Source organism: Bombus bifarius, unplaced genomic scaffold (genome assembly GCF_011952205.1).
Source record: "Bombus bifarius isolate JDL3187 unplaced genomic scaffold, Bbif_JDL3187 scf7180000007990, whole genome shotgun sequence".
Lineage (NCBI taxonomy): Eukaryota > Metazoa > Arthropoda > Insecta > Hymenoptera > Apidae > Bombus > Bombus bifarius.
The window spans coordinates 351795-370633 of NW_022884371.1; the positions used below are offsets into that span (position 1 = coordinate 351795).

At 30.3% G+C, this 18839-nt stretch overlaps 3 protein-coding genes across 4 annotated transcripts; 1 reads left to right on the top strand and 2 right to left on the bottom strand.

Annotated features, from left to right (window-relative positions):
• Nucleotides 1-535: 535 nt before the first annotated feature.
• LOC117205386 (spastin) lies at nucleotides 536-5812 on the top strand. 2 transcript variants are annotated; one of them, XM_033443738.1, is made up of 7 exons: nucleotides 536-1622; nucleotides 1705-1875; nucleotides 2414-2674; nucleotides 3539-3891; nucleotides 3986-4317; nucleotides 4388-4698; nucleotides 4869-5812. In XM_033443738.1, exons 1-7 carry the CDS (start codon nucleotides 1076-1078, stop codon nucleotides 5030-5032), a joined length of 2139 nt encoding a protein of 712 aa, XP_033299629.1. In that variant the 5' UTR covers nucleotides 536-1075; the 3' UTR covers nucleotides 5033-5812. The 2 variants fall into 2 exon arrangements, with proteins under 2 accessions (XP_033299629.1, XP_033299630.1); XM_033443739.1 differs by lacking the exon at nucleotides 2414-2674 and having other exon boundaries at nucleotides 537-1622.
• A 2323-nt stretch (nucleotides 5813-8135) lies between these two features.
• Nucleotides 8136-12106, bottom strand: LOC117205392 (nucleolysin TIAR). Its single transcript, XM_033443747.1, has 3 exons — nucleotides 11088-12106; nucleotides 10645-10941; nucleotides 8136-10536 (listed from the first exon to the last, which is right to left on the bottom strand). The coding sequence occupies exons 1-3, from the start codon at nucleotides 11673-11675 to the stop codon at nucleotides 10243-10245; spliced, it is 1179 nt and encodes a 392-aa protein (XP_033299638.1). The 5' UTR covers nucleotides 11676-12106; the 3' UTR covers nucleotides 8136-10242.
• Nucleotides 12107-13998: 1892 nt separating this feature from the next.
• LOC117205387 (ARF GTPase-activating protein GIT2) lies at nucleotides 13999-18528 on the bottom strand. The gene is made up of 13 exons (XM_033443740.1): nucleotides 18195-18528; nucleotides 17687-17820; nucleotides 17504-17616; nucleotides 17247-17433; nucleotides 17046-17176; nucleotides 16694-16883; nucleotides 16564-16636; nucleotides 15965-16162; nucleotides 15729-15895; nucleotides 15124-15294; nucleotides 14878-15057; nucleotides 14577-14807; nucleotides 13999-14507 (listed from the first exon to the last, which is right to left on the bottom strand). The coding sequence occupies exons 1-13, from the start codon at nucleotides 18250-18252 to the stop codon at nucleotides 14316-14318; spliced, it is 2025 nt and encodes a 674-aa protein (XP_033299631.1). The 5' UTR covers nucleotides 18253-18528; the 3' UTR covers nucleotides 13999-14315.
• Between the last annotated feature and the right edge of the window lie 311 nt (nucleotides 18529-18839).

Consider the following 18839-nt stretch of genomic DNA (forward strand, 5'->3'; position numbering starts at 1 on the left):
TGGCTACGTCCGGTGACCTGCCATGTCACTTCGAGCCCAAACCCATCGTCATAAAGTCAGATTGGAACATTAAGACTATTTCTTATTTTTATTACTTAAGGGCGGCTATAGTAAAAGTCTGGACTAGTGTATTGGGGTTTTTTCCAACATTCCGGACGGGAAATCCCGCTGTCTTTCCCTCTCCGACGTATATGTACATATTATAAACATTATTTTTTTGTGACTTCATATGTTTAAAAATTAAAAGAATCAAAGAATTCAAAAAAATAATAATTCTTTTAGTGCTACATATTTTTATTGTATATTATGAAAGTTGCATCTTAAAAGTACATATACATGCAAATGCATTCATAAATATAAAAAAACCCCATTACCTATTCGCTGGGCAAACCTTAAAACTTTTTAAAATGAAATAACAAATGAGTAAAAATAAAATATATATATATATATATATAGAATCAAAGATTGTTTGAGCAGGATTATTAAGGATATACAAATACACGCATGTGCAAGAGAATCCGATAAAGAGCGCAAGTGCATAAAGTAATCTATCTCGTGTGGAATGTAGAACACATATTAAACGAAGTAAATACAGAGGTGCATGTATGTAATACAAGATTCTCTATGTATATATTTTTGTATACACGATTTTGTAAAACAACGTTTGTTGATGTTTGTAAATCCATATTACACGTTGATGTTCCGAGTTAAACGTGAATCAAAACAAGCGATGCTGAAGAAGATCGCGGATCATTCTATTTCGTTCATGATTTACCAATCCCAAACACCACGGAATTCCGAATCTTGTCGTTCTTTTCTTTTATCTCGTTCGCCAAATCGCCAGTGAAAACAATCGTCGTCTTCAATCTGCAACTGTTTCTAGGAAGATTAAGTTGTTGAGCTTCCGAAATGTTTTTTAAGAAGATGATCTAAGACAACTTGAAAATCGTCTTTCATTTTCAACATTTATGCAACATTGGGAATGTCAGAATGTTTAACTCAACCTGTATTTGGCGATAATAAGTGTGTATTTTGTAGCATACGAATATACGAATTCAAAAATTTGCGATAGGAAATGTCTTACAGTGATGGCGGGCGTCCAATTCGGAAGTATGGCACAAAGTCGCCGAAAAAGTTATGCGTGACGAAGAATGAAAATAGTGATAAAACAACAACAACCATTAACTGCAATAATCATCACCATAATCATTACCATCATAATCATCGCTTTCTCGACACCCCTCAGCCGTCAGTACACAAACGTAATCTCTATATTGTTTCTTTTCCTTTGATACTGCTGTTCAATGTTCTGAGGACACTTCTTTATCAGTTATTTGTGGTATTTAAGTACTTATATACATCTACATCTCAGCTGATTCAACGAAGACAAGCTTGCAAGCAGACCTGCCAGCTAGAGATCGTAGTTGGTCAAAAGTCTAGTGAAAATTTAAATAATAATTTAAATAATCCTGGGCAAACTGAGAACGAGGGAATGTCGCAAGTGCCTAGAAGGCAGGTTGGTCCTGGCCCTGGAGACCCATTACTTGCAAAACAAAAACATCATCATCGTAGAGCTTTTGAATTTATTAGTAAAGCACTTAAGATTGACGAAGATAATGAAGGTATTCTTAGATATATTTAGATTACCTGTTTCTTATAATTTGTTTCTTTTTGATATTTCATTTTCAATACTACTTTTATTAGGCCAGAAAGAAATGGCAATTGAACTTTATAAGAAGGGAATTGGAGAATTAGAAAAAGGAATAGCTATAGAATGTAATGGTGGTCGAGGAGAAGTATGGGAACATGCACAAAGACTTCATGATAAAATGCGCACTAATTTGGCAATGGCAAAGGATAGACTTGATTTTCTTGGTTTGTAAACAAATATTTTAAATACATGGCACATTTCTTAAGCTGTTCCACTTGCATTAACAAAATTATATATCACTTATTTATAAATTTTTTTTATAATTATAACGTATTCTTAAATAAAGTTATGGTACAGCTTAAGAATAATACAATATTTATGTATTTAGCATGCTCATGTGTTAATTGTTCTATATTGTTCACGCGTATGTGTGCATCTGTGTGTATGTGTGTGTCTGCGCGAGAGTATTTATGCGTGAATGTACTCGTGCGTGTATGCATGCGCGCGTTATCCCTTTTTTTAATGGTTTCATTTTTGGCACAATATGTTTTTTTCATAAGCGACGCAAATTTTTATGTACAAATTAGTAGCCAAACTTCATATAGTAGCGTTCCTAACAGCCATCTGAGCATTCATTTCAAATCTAAGTACTAATTATATAGTTTACAATTTGGACAAAAGTTAACGAAATTTATGGGTTCAAACTGTACTTAGCTATTTAGCCTACTGCAGCATGGCAGAGAATGTTTTTCCTTTTTGTAGTGAGTGTGTGTGAGCTGAAAAAACTGGATATCTGCAATGAATATCGTGCTCCTGGAAATAAAATGGACAACGAACATCCAGGAAAGAATCTGAGGGTCCGACGCAATATACACACATTACAAACAACTCGATCTTCTTTAAATACAAATCATACTAAAAACACAAACAGTACACAAACAGTGAACATAGGGCAGAATACATGTACCCAAATTCCCAAGTTAAGGCCACGTTCACCAAAAAACTATTCTGCCCATTCTGAAGGTACTGTTTGTCTGAAGTTTTGGGCTTACAATGCAGATTTTGAATGTAAATTTGATAATTGCTTCTGTAAAACTGTTGTTTCTATTCCATTGTTAACACATGCATCTATTATTAGTTTTTGATGTAATACAACAAGTAATAAATGCAAGCATGTTATATTATTTGCTATGATTAACATAGTTTTGCCACACTTTGTAATGTAATATATTTATCTGAATTTAGAATGAAGTAATTTAAAAAGAAATAGAATTATTTATATGTAGGTATGTATGAGACTACACACACACACATACATATATATATATGATACTATGTGCATGTGTATATATACTTTATATGAAACAATGAATTAAGAAGACAAATTAGTTTATATGCATGAATGTATGCTTCATATAAACATTTAAAGTTTTATTTGAAAAAAACATTAGAGTAGTCTAAAAAGTATTTGTTACATTTATATTCTAAAAAACATTTTTATGTTTATTTTGTAATCTCATATTTAGTGCTCAGATATCATTTGTTCACTACTATATATGACTTTTTAACAATATAAAATATTTTATATATATGAAATATTAACAATGTAATGTATGCTCTTAATATTTTAATCATATATTACATATGTATTATAAATGTAGTCTAATTATATCACATGCATACTAGTTTGACAAATATATTTAATTCTTTTTATATTGATTGAAATTATTAATAATTACTTCTTTCATTGCAAAGCGTTTGTCTTGTATTTTATTCCTTGTAATAGTACTATATAATAGAGTTAACAGAGATTCATATTTAAAAGTACTAATAGTTTCATTTTTATGTGTTTATTATTTGGGTATTATTTGTTTTATGTTGTTATAGCATCTGGAAGAAAATTATCTGTTCCTGGAAAAAGAGTGGGGACAGTTATAAGCAAAAGTCAAACATTACCACGCAGCATGGGACGCTCAACACCAGTACAATCTTGTCATAGAGTTACACCTATTAAACCATCATCTACGCCACCTTCTGTAAAAAGACAATTATCAGTACCTGGAAATGGTTCACCTGTTAGGAGACCAGGAACACCAACTACATCAAACAGTAATAGAGGAACACCTACAAGAAAAGTACCTCTTTTAAAAGGTGTAGATCCGAAACTTGCACAAGTAATTTTAGATGAGATTTTAGAAGGAGGTGCAGCAGTACATTGGGAGGACATTGCTGGTCAAGAAGTCTGTAGCTATTATATCTATAAATTGTTAAATAAGGAAAAATGCATAATATAGTAGATAAACTTACAATTTTATATTTTCTTTTATAAAACAGACTGCAAAGCAAGCATTACAAGAGATAGTCATCTTGCCTTCATTAAGACCAGAATTATTTACTGGCTTACGAACACCGGCAAGAGGTTTATTATTATTTGGTCCACCAGGAAATGGAAAGACATTGCTTGCACGTGCTGTGGCTACCCAGTGCAACGCTACATTTTTTTCAATATCTGCTGCTAGTCTTACATCGAAATATGTTGGAGAAGGAGAAAAGCTAGTACGAGCTCTTTTTGCTATAGCACGAGAATTACAGCCATCTGTGATCTTTGTTGACGAAGTGGATTCGTTGTTAAGTGAACGTAGAGATAATGAACATGAAGCTTCACGGTAGATCTGTTCAAGTTTTGACATTTATGTAAAATGATTAATATTTATCTAATTGACAATTATTACATAGGCGATTGAAGACGGAATTTTTAGTTGAATTTGATGGTTTGCCATGTAATCCAGAAGAAAGGGTATTAGTTATGGCTGCTACAAATAGACCTCAAGAATTGGATGAAGCTGCATTAAGGAGATTCACAAAGCGAGTATATGTTACGTTGCCAGATTTACGAACAAGAATTATGTTACTGAAGCGACTTTTAGCTAAACATAATGATCCTTTAACACCAGAAGAACTAAATGAGATGGCAGTTTTAACCCAGGGCTATTCTGGAAGCGATTTAACGGGTTTAGCAAAGGATGCAGCACTTGGCCCTATTAGAGGTAAGATAAAATATAAAGTTTCTATTACACATTTTCCATTATGCTTACTTAGACTGAATGGATATGAAAGATTTTGACCAGATAGTCTAACAAATAAATTAATCATTATTAAGTATGTATAAACGATATATCGTAAAGTTTGTAAAAAAAGATGTATTAATATTGTACAGAACTTAATCCAGATCAAGTAAAAGAATTGGACCTTAATTCCGTACGCAATATTACAATGCAAGATTTTCGTGATTCGCTTAAAAGAATTCGTAGATCAGTGTCACCTGCAAGTTTAGCAGCTTATGAAAAGTGGAGCTTCGAATATGGTGATGTAAGTCTATGATTTTTAAGAATTAGTTGATGCACAAGGCTGGAAAATAAGTTACACTAAAATATCTGCACATTCTAAAAAAAAAAAGAAAAAAGGAACTTAATGACGGAAAATGCAACAAAAATGATTTTCTGCGATATTAATTATTACAGAGTGTAAATATATCAGCTTTTACATTTTCTAAGCTAATTTATAAATGACATCTATATACAAAAAGAAAATGTTATGATATTGCAAAAGGCACTCTTGCTAAGTACTGTTTTTTAAATCATATTACAGCAGTAACACTGTAATATTACTAGCTTTATATTACATATATAATACATTCTATACTCCATCCAGCAATCAGGTATTATAGATTTAAGTTTAAGTTGATATTACTTCATACTTATATTACTACACTCTAAAGATGTTGATATTAGAATTCCAATGTTTGTAGTTATACTGTCTATGTAGATTTTGGTAACTTTTTATTTCATATTTTGGTAAATCATGAACATTAATTTATTATTATTTACTTTCTTGTTATACGGTTATGCGCTAATAAGTTTAGTATAAATTATTCTAATAATGCAAAGAAGAATGTAATTCTACAATTAGCAATTACAATATGCACTTTATAATAAAAAGAGTAATGTAAATACTTAATTACCATTCAAGCACAATTGATTTGAATAATGTTAGCAGGAAGACTGTATTTGCATATGAAACAGCTCACGTCCAATCAGATAATAAAACAATTACTGTAATTGGGTGTAAAGGATTAACTACTGCTATAATTATGTTATCAAATAAGCATAAAAATGAATGAATATCTTGGTTTTGCACAAGCACGTGCTAAAAGTAAAGTATGCAGATAAAATCGTTTTAGGCACGTGAGTTTTGTAAAAATAACAAATTGCATATTGTATAACATATTGGGGGAAAATATTATTCATGTTATGTTTGGTAACATTTCAGATATTCGTTTGATAATTGTTAAAATGAAATTATATAATTAAGATCTTTTAACAGGGGGTATTATGCTTATCAAAATATATATCAATTTTTGATTTGATGAGATTTCTATGAGACAACGAACTGGAATTATATATTTGAACTTCGTGAAATTAAAAATATTTATTATTTATAGGTAAATATTATCAGTAAAAAATTAATGTTATGATAAAGGTATGCTACAAAAGGAAGTTGGATATATAAAAGTTTTTGATATTCATCTACTGCTTCAAATGCTCAACTAAAAGGTGATTGTGCTTGTACGATATAATCACTGATTTAAAAACACATTTATTGCAAAACCATAATACTAAGCTTCGATACTAGTCTGATATTGTTTCAATTTGAAATTAGTTAATAAGAACCTCCTAATTTTACTCGACGTACATGTATTTGCTTATAAGAGAAGCGTGGAGTAATTATTTCTTCACCTTGTAACTCGTTACAATCCTTGCTTTTCAATAACGATAATGCAACGAGTTCGAAGCTTCTCTTGTGTGATCACTAGTTAATACTGACCCATGTAGTATAGTATAATCTATGCATAACATATTACGTAAAATGATGTTAAAAATTTCTTTTTAATTTTTGTCATGTAATGAAACAAGGATTGCCCGTTTCACTTGTTACAATTTTTAATATCAGTTACGACTGATGCACTGATAGAAAAATGGTAATAGTTGTACAAAGTATAAATTTGCACTTGCGCAAAGTTGCGCACCTCTTTATTATTGAATATACGAACATAACTGAAGTTACAAATAATGTCAAAGTTCAATCTCAGCATTATATCAATGTAGATGTATTAAGTTCAATATGTATTGCTGAATGCTGTATGAAACGAATTTTGATTGAAAAATTTATGAACTTGATGTTAAGTCAATGTTAAAACCATTTATGTTGCAAAAGTATAATATGAACTGTATTGAAGTTTTGGTTATATGTAAAGTTTTTCGGCGTTAAATAATTTATGGTAAGCATAAGTAAAATATTTTTGCCCGAATTTTATCGATGATCTTGCACAACAGACTGTTATTAATATGGGTATATCTCTATTTACAACCCTGGCCTTCCATGTTAAAAACACGCTCAGCCTCAATTAAGTTATTTTGCTACTTTTATAAAAACTTGTAATAGGAAATTTCTTAAGAATATAAGCAAATAATAATGCTAATATTAATTATTGCTGCGTAAATTAAAAGTAATCAAATGTGAATTAATTATAAGAAATGTCTGTGCATGACTACACAAATTATGTTTCCTTAATTGTAAGTTTCAACCCTCTTTTTCTCGATATTACAAAAGGATAAAAGTTATTTGGTATAAAATTGATTTTAAGATATTTCAAACCACTTTTAATATGCACTAATATGCAATTTTACTAAAATGATAGTGATGTTTGCAAAATAAGTAGTAACTGATTTGATAAAACGTAACATAAAACTTACAAAACTTATTTTTATTTCGTGAATGATGTTTTTCATAGATCTTTTTTCAATTATACTTTGATTAAATGCCAAATCTATATTTCTCAACAATATCATAAATTACGTAAAAAAATATGTAGAACAAGGTAGACAGATTATAATTGTAGATTGCAAACTAAAATTTTCGTTGAGCAACTCCTTCTTTTAATATATTATATCCTAGTTCGCTTGATGAAACAATTAACAAATACATATTTAATTAACATCTATATACTCAGTGACATCATGCAATTAAATAGTAATTTTCGAATGTAACTGAATAGTATAGTGTCACTTATTGTACAAAAATACAAGATATCCTACTTAGTATTTTGCCGCCGTGTGATCGAGATCGAGGAACGCATGTATTGTGTAATAAAGTGTACAGTACAAATTATTCTAGCGCATTTCATTTTAGAAAAGGAATGCTCGCAATTTTCACGTGAAAATTAATTAAATTATTCACAGTATTACCGAATTCAGTTTTAATTAAAGTATTAAAATATTCTAACTTGACATTGCTATAATATTCACCAAAGAAATATTTTTATTTTATAGTAATGGTATAACCAGCGTAATGTTTTCCGTTTAAATCGAACATAACGACGCCCCTTTTATACAGAAGTTGTGTTTCCTTCAATAAATCGCAAACATTGTACTTAACGTTAAATTTTATTGTGTCAAAAAATCAGTCAGAATTATATCTTCTACATAAGTCATCAAGTGTTTTAAGTGCTTGACGAGATAGTTTGCAGAAAAAAATATGCTCGGTTAACGTAAACAATTATTGTAAAAGTATGTCGGCTGTAAAATAAAATTACCTTGTATGTACTTAAAAAACTTATTATATTATTTTTACATTTAACCAGTTATAAACGAAGGTACTACGTTTCTTATAAATTTAAAAAGTCACTTTTGTTATTATTTCATAACTTTATATTTTATAATAACGTGGGCTATGAAATAATACAAAATATTGTGTATTTTAAATATTTATTCCTTTTTTTTCATTCAAAGGACAATTTGTTTTTATTATAAGATAACATTATCCTAAGCATCTTCGAGGGCTTCGCACCCTACTGTACCTAAATTACTTTTTATATAACATTTTTTTTTATGTCTTCCATCGGTTCACTGATTATTATTAATCCATAGACAAGTTTTTTTTCTTAAATTGGCTCTCCATAGTTCGATATCACTTATCGCAGTCAATCATTGCTATATTCGATTTTATGTTTCTTCTGTTATTACATTCAGTACTGACTTTATACAAATTGGTTTTGAAAGGTTTATGGCTTATTATCGTCGGTGGTGAAGCGAAGTATCGATAAATTTTACTCTAACTCACTCTAATTTGTTTATTATTTATTTATTAACTTAATGAAACGTATTTTGGAAAATAAGTTTCCAAGAAATAATCAGAATGAAAATGATAAATTCTCAAAAAACGTAATAAACAAATATTAAACCTAACTTTATTGAAAATTGAAAATATTAAAGTTCTGCAATAATTTTCACCTGTATAGTATTTGGAAGACACGAAGGCATATGTATCGTGCCATGTGATAATTGCAATAATGTCAAAATATCAGATAACATCAAATGTGATTGTCAATTGATATACTAATTATTACAAGAAAAGAACTGAATATTTTACAACGTATTTAAAGGAACATAATTTCAACTATTGATATACAAATCAATAAAGGTAGAACAATAGTGACTCCAACTCTTAGTGGAAGTGTTCACCATTATCATTACCATTATACTTAAATTACATTGTAATAATTACATCAAGATTCGCTATTTCTTTGTACAAATGGAGAGGAGTCACTAAGCAATATGACAAAGTATATTCAATTAAGTTAAATTCAGCATAAAATATTTCATTTTTGACACTTCCAGAAGTATTTTCTTAAAATTTGTTATAAGAATGTTTTTTGTACATTTACCACCGACGATAAATATCACAAAACGAGAAAAGTTTACAACTCGTTTATCCACTCGCATAGTTTACTTTAATTAAGGGCCCTGCACACGTCAAAGCATGCATCCAAATCTAGCTACATCACAGGCGCCGTGTCTACCTATAATCCCTATCTTATACTATGTTCAATGTCATACTTTGTGTTTACCATAAATGAACATTTATCTCTGTTCATTAATGATTTGAAATAAACTAAAGATTGGTAATTGTGGCAAAAATATTAAAAATATAACAACGCAATGTTCGCATACATACGTACACCTTACGCAGCACAACGAATGCAGGGCTCATCAAGGGGCTGCAATTTTAAATTCAGAAATATACCTCATTCAACAGCATAAAAATCGTCTTGAAAAAATTGTTATATTACACTGATGGATCGACTGCTATGATATTTCCTTTTTCAATGAAAATTGCAAGATATATTTGTATTTGTTACAATGGTATACGTTTCTATTGTTTGGCAAGGAAAACATAAGAAAGATGTATATTTAAATATCTCAGTGTATATATTCAATATATATATCACTTTGAACTTTTGATAAAGTCTTTTGAAATATAATACCAATCGATATTGATACAACCAAATTTGAGGATTTCTTTTTGTATAATACTTCAATCGAAGTACAACTGGAAAATTTGTACATATGATGCTGCAGTCAAAATACCAATAAACTTGTTGGAATAGGTATATGACAGAACAGATTTTGCGAACGCCCCAAGGGCAAATGTATCATATGTAACAATTAGTTGATGTTGATCAATGATCAGTTTCATTGCGTGGGGTATTGTGGCATGGTATATGTTACCATTGCAGGTTGCTGACCTGGTGGCAATGGTGCAGTTGCAGTCGGCGGTGCGGCGGTCGCTTGTGCTGGTTGCCATGTACCTGCACCAGGAGCAGGCATTCGCATGCTATTCATATATTGAGCCTGTTGTCCATAATATTGACCATAGTACTGAGCAGGCTGTAAAAATTGACCTTGCATTTGTGGATATCCTTGAGGATACCAGTAACTCATTTGCTGGCCATATCCATATGCATATTGTCCAGCCCCAGCTGTAACCTATTAAACAAAAAAGACAATATATATTTTAATATTTATTATTTTTTTAATTTGTTAAAGAAAAGAGATATGGATCATCAAAATAAAAAATATACGCATTAAAATAACCTGTTGAGCTTGGTGATTTGCATTTGGGCCCACACTATTAGGATCTCCATTTTCTTTTCCCCAGAAACATTTAACAATGCTACCATTAATTTCTGTGTTATGTGTTGATTCTATGGCATGTGTTGCAGCTTCCTTAGTAGTAAATTTTATGAATGCATATCCTTTATCCTTAAATACTCTTATATCTTGTATAGTACCAAAGGGAGAAAATGTTTTGGTTATCAGGTCATCTGTAATGCCATTTGTAAAACCTCCACAGTATACTGTGCAATTAGTTGGACTACTTTGGTTATATACCTATTAATGATAATATACACAAATTAGAAAATAAACAAAATTAGTTATGTTGTCAACAAGTGAGCTATATGTAACTTCTATAGATCTTAATTAGAAACAAGGGTAAGGAAATTGATAGATGACCACTATTGAAATTTGAAACATACCTCTTCATAGTTAGGTTTACTATTATTTGAATGTCGTGGCCTTTCGGATCTTGGTGGTGGCGGTTTTCTAGTCGACCAATTTGTCCTGATGCTTCTAGATCCAAGCCACTGACCATTCATAGCTGCTATCGCTGCCTCAGCTTCAGACTTTTTGACAAATGATACAAAAGCATATCCTTTACTTTTCATAGTTTGTGGATCGCGGACAATTCTACAATTGCTAATTTCGCCAAAAGGCGCGAATGCTTCTTTCAAAGTTTGTGTTTCGATTTCTGGCGACAGGTCGCCGACAAATATGTGATGATGATTACTTGTGTCCAACTTCGGCTGATTTCCAGGGCTCGTTGCCCAGTTAACCTTCATTTCCTTATTCAGGAAGGATCGCTTGTTCATGGCGGCTAGCGCTGTAGCCGCGCATTGATGATTCGTAAATTCGACGAATGCATATGGGTCGTTCCCTGGTTCTCGTATAATCTTGCATCCTTTAACTGCACCTATTTGTGAAAAAAGTGCGCACAATAGTTCCTCCGACACCGAAGTGTCTAGATTTCCCACATAGAGCGTTCGCGGATTGCTTTCTTCGCTCATGCTCGCTCTTTCACGACGCCTGTACTTCCTTATTTAACTAATTTCCTTACTTTCCTTCGGCTTAATTTACGGTTCACACGTTCAGTGCGTGGTACGTGCATTTACCTCGACCCCAGCATCAGAATTCAGATTTTCTCGCCTTTTCCAAAGAACACGGACGGTTGAACGCGAAGCTACACCCAGCCTCTACGTCATACTAACATAAAATGGCCGCTCTCCTGCTTCACTACTTTCCCTTCAATCATCCACATAAACTTTCCGATTCTACCGATTGACTTACTTAAAACTACCCTTGCTTCACGCCTGTTCACTTTCTTTTACCTACCCACCTAAACTTTCTTAAATTTACCCGAATTACTCAAAACTTTGTCAGCTAAAGTGTAAAGAACACGTGTTTTTGTATCATCCGTCGAAGATTTCATAACAGGTAGCGCGAAAACGCTTGTGAATCATTGGCCTACAAAATTCACTAGACAATTACTTTTTTAAGGTTCGCTTTCATTAAATTTTAATTTTTTCTTAATACAATGTTGATATTATTTATCCTTCACAAGGTGACAGTAATTGACTATAATGATCTTCAATATTAAATCTTTAATATCATTAAAACTAATCAATTTTAATATCATATGTAATAGTTGAGAACTTATGTTTTAGTCATTTCCATGAGAAATATATATCACATTGGAAAATAATTGTTATTAAGTTTCATTTTTTTCTATTAAGATTAAAATATAAAAAAAAGAATAAAATTTAAGAAATAATTAAAATAATATCAAATAAATTATGATAGGTTGTATAATCTATACACTCTCTATATTGTAAAGTACAATCATTTATCATATAAATAAGGGTTAGTCTACAGAAACATTTACAATATGTAAGATGATTTTATTGTTCATTTTAAAACGCATCGCGCCAAATGAATATTCTGAAGTCAAAAAATGTAAACGATTATGTTATAAGAAATAATGATGATTCATGCACTTTAAACTATCATTACACAGCAGTTTCATAAATATGAAACATTAGTCTTTGGATAAATAAAAGTATTTAAAAACGATTTCAATTTGATAATTATATTTGCCAGTAAATATATCATGTAGTTTGCATCAACGATAATATATTTAAATTTTATTTAACTATTAAACATATATTCTTAATACCAATAATACAGTAAGAGCAATTAATGCATTATCAATATAAACTTTCATTGTTACATATGTATTGATCACATTAATATAATAATAATAATAATAATAATAATAATAATAATAATAATAATAATAATAATAGTAAAACATTTCTTCTTTTACTGGCGACAAAATTCTCACTTATTTGTAATGCTTTAATATAAGCTGGTTTTTTATATATATGTCGGAGATGGAAGGACAGCGGGATTTCCCGTCCGGAAAAACCCCGATACCCTAGTCCAGACTTTTACTATAGCTGCATTTAAGTAATAAAAATAAGGAATAGTTTTAATGTTCCAATCTGACTTTATGACGATGGGTTTGGGCTCGAAGTGACATAGCGGGTCACTAGACGTAGTCACGGTTCACGGGAGGGAAAGTATCAACGTACTACTCGATCCGGGTAACTCAACCAGTAATTCGTCCAATGACTAACTAACAAACTAACTCTCTTCATCCAAAAGAAACTGCCCTTATATACTCCTGTCCCCGCTTTTCGGGTTAATCTTTGTTTTAAGGAGAGCCATATAATCATTTCATACATCCCCCTCCCGTGACCGTGGCTACGTCCGGTGACCTGCCATGTCACTTCGAGCCCGAACCCGTCGTCATAAAGTCAGATTGGAACATTAAAACTATTCCTTATTTTTATTACTTAAGTGCAGCTATAGTAAAAGTCTGGACTAGGGTATCGGGGTTTTTCCCAACATTCCGGACGGGAAATCCCGCTGTCCTTCCATCTCCAACATATATAATAGAATATAATATTTAAACGTACAAAATGGATTCTTTATAAATATTTCATCACTTATAAGTTATCGATAAAAACACATTTTTATTAATTAATCTTTTAATTATACATTTTTATGGTAAATAATTATTTAGTGATATCGCAAAATAAATTTTTTTATTGGCACTAAAAATGCATAAAATTTTTACCTGGTTTTAATAATAACTTTAAGATACTTTAAATCTTTTGGTATTGCACTTAATACTTTTTTTACTCACACGAATGCAATAAATTTTTTCACATTTATAATTGTTTCTTATATGCCAGCTTATATGAGCAAAAAGTATGTTTGTAAAACCAAGTATAGAAACTAAAATTGCATATTAATAAAATTCATTGGTTCATGGCTATTCAGTCTTTATCATACGTTAAAAGTTACGTAAATATTATATCGAATCTTGAAACGTGTCATGTTTTATACGATTTAACAAACTATAAGAATATTCATGTGTTAAAATTTGCTTCTTATTTACATTACAATAAAAATAAGAATATTAGACAACAAATTATTGTTATGTAATATAAGACGAATACTTATTCAATGTATTAATCTGTGATGATTTTGAGTATTAGGATATTAAGCGTCTGTACAATTTATATACATCAAATATGAAAGAATTATTTAATTTGTAATACTTTGCCTTTGATCTGTTATGTTTAAAATTGGGTAACAAGAAGCTTTGTTGCTTTGGCAATATCATAAGCACATGAACGTACTTGCTGAAGGCATCTGTCCATATGTTCTATATCACTAGTACATCTCTGAAGACCAGAACATTCTGCTTGAAGTCTACCTGTATTACCATTTAATTGTCGCAGAGCAGATCTGATGTTTTCCTCAATAGGATTCTACAACATAATTTGAATGTGTTTAATATAAATTTATGTTTACATTTAAAGAAGAAATGCACATCTTACTTGGGGAAATATAGCTGTGAGTTCAGCAACAGCAACACGAATTCTTTCTGCACAAGGTACAAAAGCTTCTCGTTGTTTTGGATCTTGCATGGCCATCCACAGTTCCTGAATTCTTCTTGTAACTTGTTCAGTTCTTCGAGTAACTTCCTCGCTAGGGGGAAGGTTAGGAGCATCGCATTCCCATAAACTTTGTGTGTTATTGCGAGATATTGTCTCTGAATCTCGTTTTGCCTGTATCAATCAAATTTTATGCAATAAGATTAAGAAACATAAATCAAAGAAATTTTCATCAAATTATTACCTGACAAATAGACGTTGACCACGAATTTGGTTTTCGCAAACCTTCTCGTGTTTCATACATAGACGCAGGACGTTGATTGCTCCTATTAAGAGATGTTTTTATATCAAGCACTGGTTCTAGTTCTGGCTCTTGTTCTCCACTAACATGACCATTAATAACTCCATCAGTAGATTCTTTTACCTATATTTTTTGTACATCAGATTTTAATTTGCAATATATCATAAAGATATTAAATATTTATCTTACATGAATCATTTGCTTCAGTTCATTATTTTCATGTGTCAGTTGTTCTACAGTACTCTGCAGAGTACGAATCTGCTCACGGAGATCCTTGATAGTAGATTCGGAGAGAGTTAATTGTTTTTTTAAAACTTCAACGACAGATGGAAGTCCCTTAGCTAATGGTGCAAAAGCTTCCTGTAATAACATTTTAACATACACAATGAAATTTCACTTCTATGCCAAGAAAAAAGTAAAAAAAAAGAGAGAACTTTTAGAAGTTATATGGTTGTTACAAAACAAAACACATAATCAGTATGATCATGTTATAAATTTTAGTGAACTATATAGCATTCTCTGGCAAAGGCTGCACATGCACTAACAGACCTGTGCACTTGCCTAATAGCACTGTCTACAGAAGAGCCATGTACTTAGCCGATTCCTTATTCTTCTTTTCGTTACTAGAGCTGGTACCTTTAATACGTTACCATACAATTTTATCTATTTTTAGCATGTAACTTATTGTCCATCTTTTTTATATCTTATACCATACTTTCCGTATTTATAACTACTTTTTTATCTTTATGTTAAAGTAATTTAATTTAATTAATTAAAGTTAATTTAATACGTACCTCGTTATCCATTTTAAACTGTGCGGAATATTCAGGCACTGCATTGTCAGATGATGTCAATGCATAATCATCATCAGAAGCAACACTATCATACAATGGTTCATCATCAGACATTTGTGATCCATACTTTCCATGTTGCTCTTTACGAAGTATAGAAATAGCTGGATCTAGAAATACTACACATGTTGATACAATGAATAAATTAAAGAAATTAATTTATACAATTTCTTACAAACCTTGTAATGGTGCATTATTTGCAAGCATATGTCTTCTGCGAGCCTCAATGAGAAAATCTATAATAAGTGTAGCAAACTCCTTTGGTGTAAATCTTGCTAGTTTTTGTCTACCTTGATTTCTTGTTGATGATAGCTGTGGGTTCACTGGTAGGAAAGGCACTGTACATTTTTCTGGTAAGGATGCAGATGCAAACCAAACTATTTCAAGAACATAAAGTAAAAAATAATTAATATTGTCAATTATCAAGTGATTAAAATATAATATGTATTTATAACAATTATTTTATTATTCAAATCATGCATATATTAAAATAAAATTAAAACTTTTAAATTCAACTCACCTCTCCTTTAAAATGATGCAATAAAAAAAGCATGCATATTAATAGCATAATATATGAAAAAACATGAATTAATGTAATATATTTGTTTTGTGTATACTTAATTTCTATAAAATCAGTTATATATATGAATATACATATATTCATATATTACAAAGAACTATATATAAAACTTCAAAATTATAAATAATGTAGAATTATTTTCACATACTAATCTATTCATTTCTGGAAATGATTTATATAATGCAATTATGTCCTTACTTTCTTCATTTTCTCGACGATCTACTTCATCATAAACATCCATTGCCAATTCTTCCAACAAATGATTCGATAACTAAAAAAAGGAGGTTCATATAATAAATATATTTATACTTTGATAAAGTACACTTACCATTTGTAACTTATTCCTTCCTTCTAAACACAGATCACTTTGTTCCAATAATAATGTACATTCAGGTATAATTATATGCTCATCCAGTCTATGGTTTGGTTTACGTGAACATATAAAGGATGTTAGTCTATCTGTTAATTCATACATGCATTCAATTAGGCGGTCAGATAAGTCCATATGTCCTGCCATTCTAAATAACAAAATATGACAATCATATATAAGTAATGTTTCTTCATATGCAAAATAAGCGTATGCATATATTGGGTTGGCAACTAAGTAATTGCGGATTTTGTCATTAGGTGGTATTGACAAAACCCGTAATCACTTAGTTGCCAACCTAATAGTTACATACTTGGCAATTTCAGCAGGTGTCTGCCCATTTGAATCAATTATGCTAGGATTACCACCATTAGCTATTAAAAGCTCTAATTGCAAAGCTTGACCAGCTCTAGCAGCTACATGTAAAGGTGTTGTACCCTTTTCCTGTAAAATAAAATATTGTATGATATGTTTCTACCATTAAACTGCATAATAATGGTTTGTTTAAAACTACCTTGTAAAAATAACTTGGATTAGCACCTTGTGCAAGTAATCTCAAAGAAGTTTCTAAATTACTCGTACGAACACTACTATGCAACTGTCTACTTAATTCTTCTTCACTACAACATTCTTCTTTACTTGGACGTAATATGAATGCTAAATGTTGATGTTTTGATTTAATAAAATCAGCTTTTGTTGGGCTATAAAAATAATTTAATCACTATTAAAATTTTATATCTCATATTTTGTTATAAAATATTTTATACTAACTGTAGTGGATCCTTAGCTTGAGGCTTTCTTCTACTAATTTTCGAATTACTAGGATCTAAAAGGGAATGTTCCCAAATACTGTTTGCTCCATTATCATTCAATGTATGTACCATCTATAAGTTAATAATCATTATTTTTTAAACTAGAAACTTTCTGACTAAATTTGTACTTATCTTTACTAACATTAAGAAGGTTTGCATGCCAAATGCTCTTATGAAGTGATTTTATTTGAGATATATGACGACCAAGGCTACGATGTACACCACAACAGTCATCACATAATAAAATTGCTCTGTTCAATGAAGCCCATCCTGGTTCTAAAAGCAATTTTAAAATTTATTTCCAAGTAATTTTTATGATAAAATATAAATAAAAATTGTAATAAATAGAAAGAAATTACATGAATAAAATCACAAATAACAATAATTTTTTCTCAAAGTTAATATAATATACATTATAAAATTCGGTAATTACATAAAAATTATGAATAAAATATAATTTTCTGGTACATAAATTAGTTACCTTATATAACATAGACATGTGAAAAAGTATATAGAAAATGTAATTAGTTTTAATCAATTTGAAAACAATTTTTTATTAACATGTGATTACACAATATTAGTAAGAAATTAAATATATTTAATAAAGATCGTATGTGAAATAAATCATTAAAAGAAAAGAATGCATTTACCGAGTGCTCCGCAATCAGCGCATATATCCGTGTTAACTCTATGCTTTGGCCGAGCCATTCTCTTTACCTTTATTTCGTTAAAGTACGGTAGTTAGACTTGTTATGAGAAGTTTAAAAGGCGTAACATAATGCACAGGTTCTTTTAAAAATAATAACATCGAAAACCAATTTAGAAATAAGAATTCCTAATTTGGATGTCATTATATATTTAATGATTTCACTGTGACAGAAATCATCCCAAGCTAGCTTGAGGTAGTGGCACCATTGATCGAGCATCCTAAAAGATATGCAATCATACGATACACTTTTGCTTACATTATTTTATTCTAACCTATTCCATTTTTACGTTATATTAAATATTCTTTTTACATGTATTTCAAAAACTTATATATTTTTAACAATATTATAAGAAATTTTATTTTATACTTATATTTGTAATTTATACAAAATCTATGAAATTAAATTTGAATGATAACTTCAATTTTCTTGTTAAAATTGGTATTTTAATAAATACACGAAAATATATTTATTAATTTCTATTTAATAAAAAATATACATATATTTATTTTATATTTAAATTTTTTATGTAAATTTGCAACAATTTTTTCATTAAAATTTAAACATGCACACATTAACATACACATA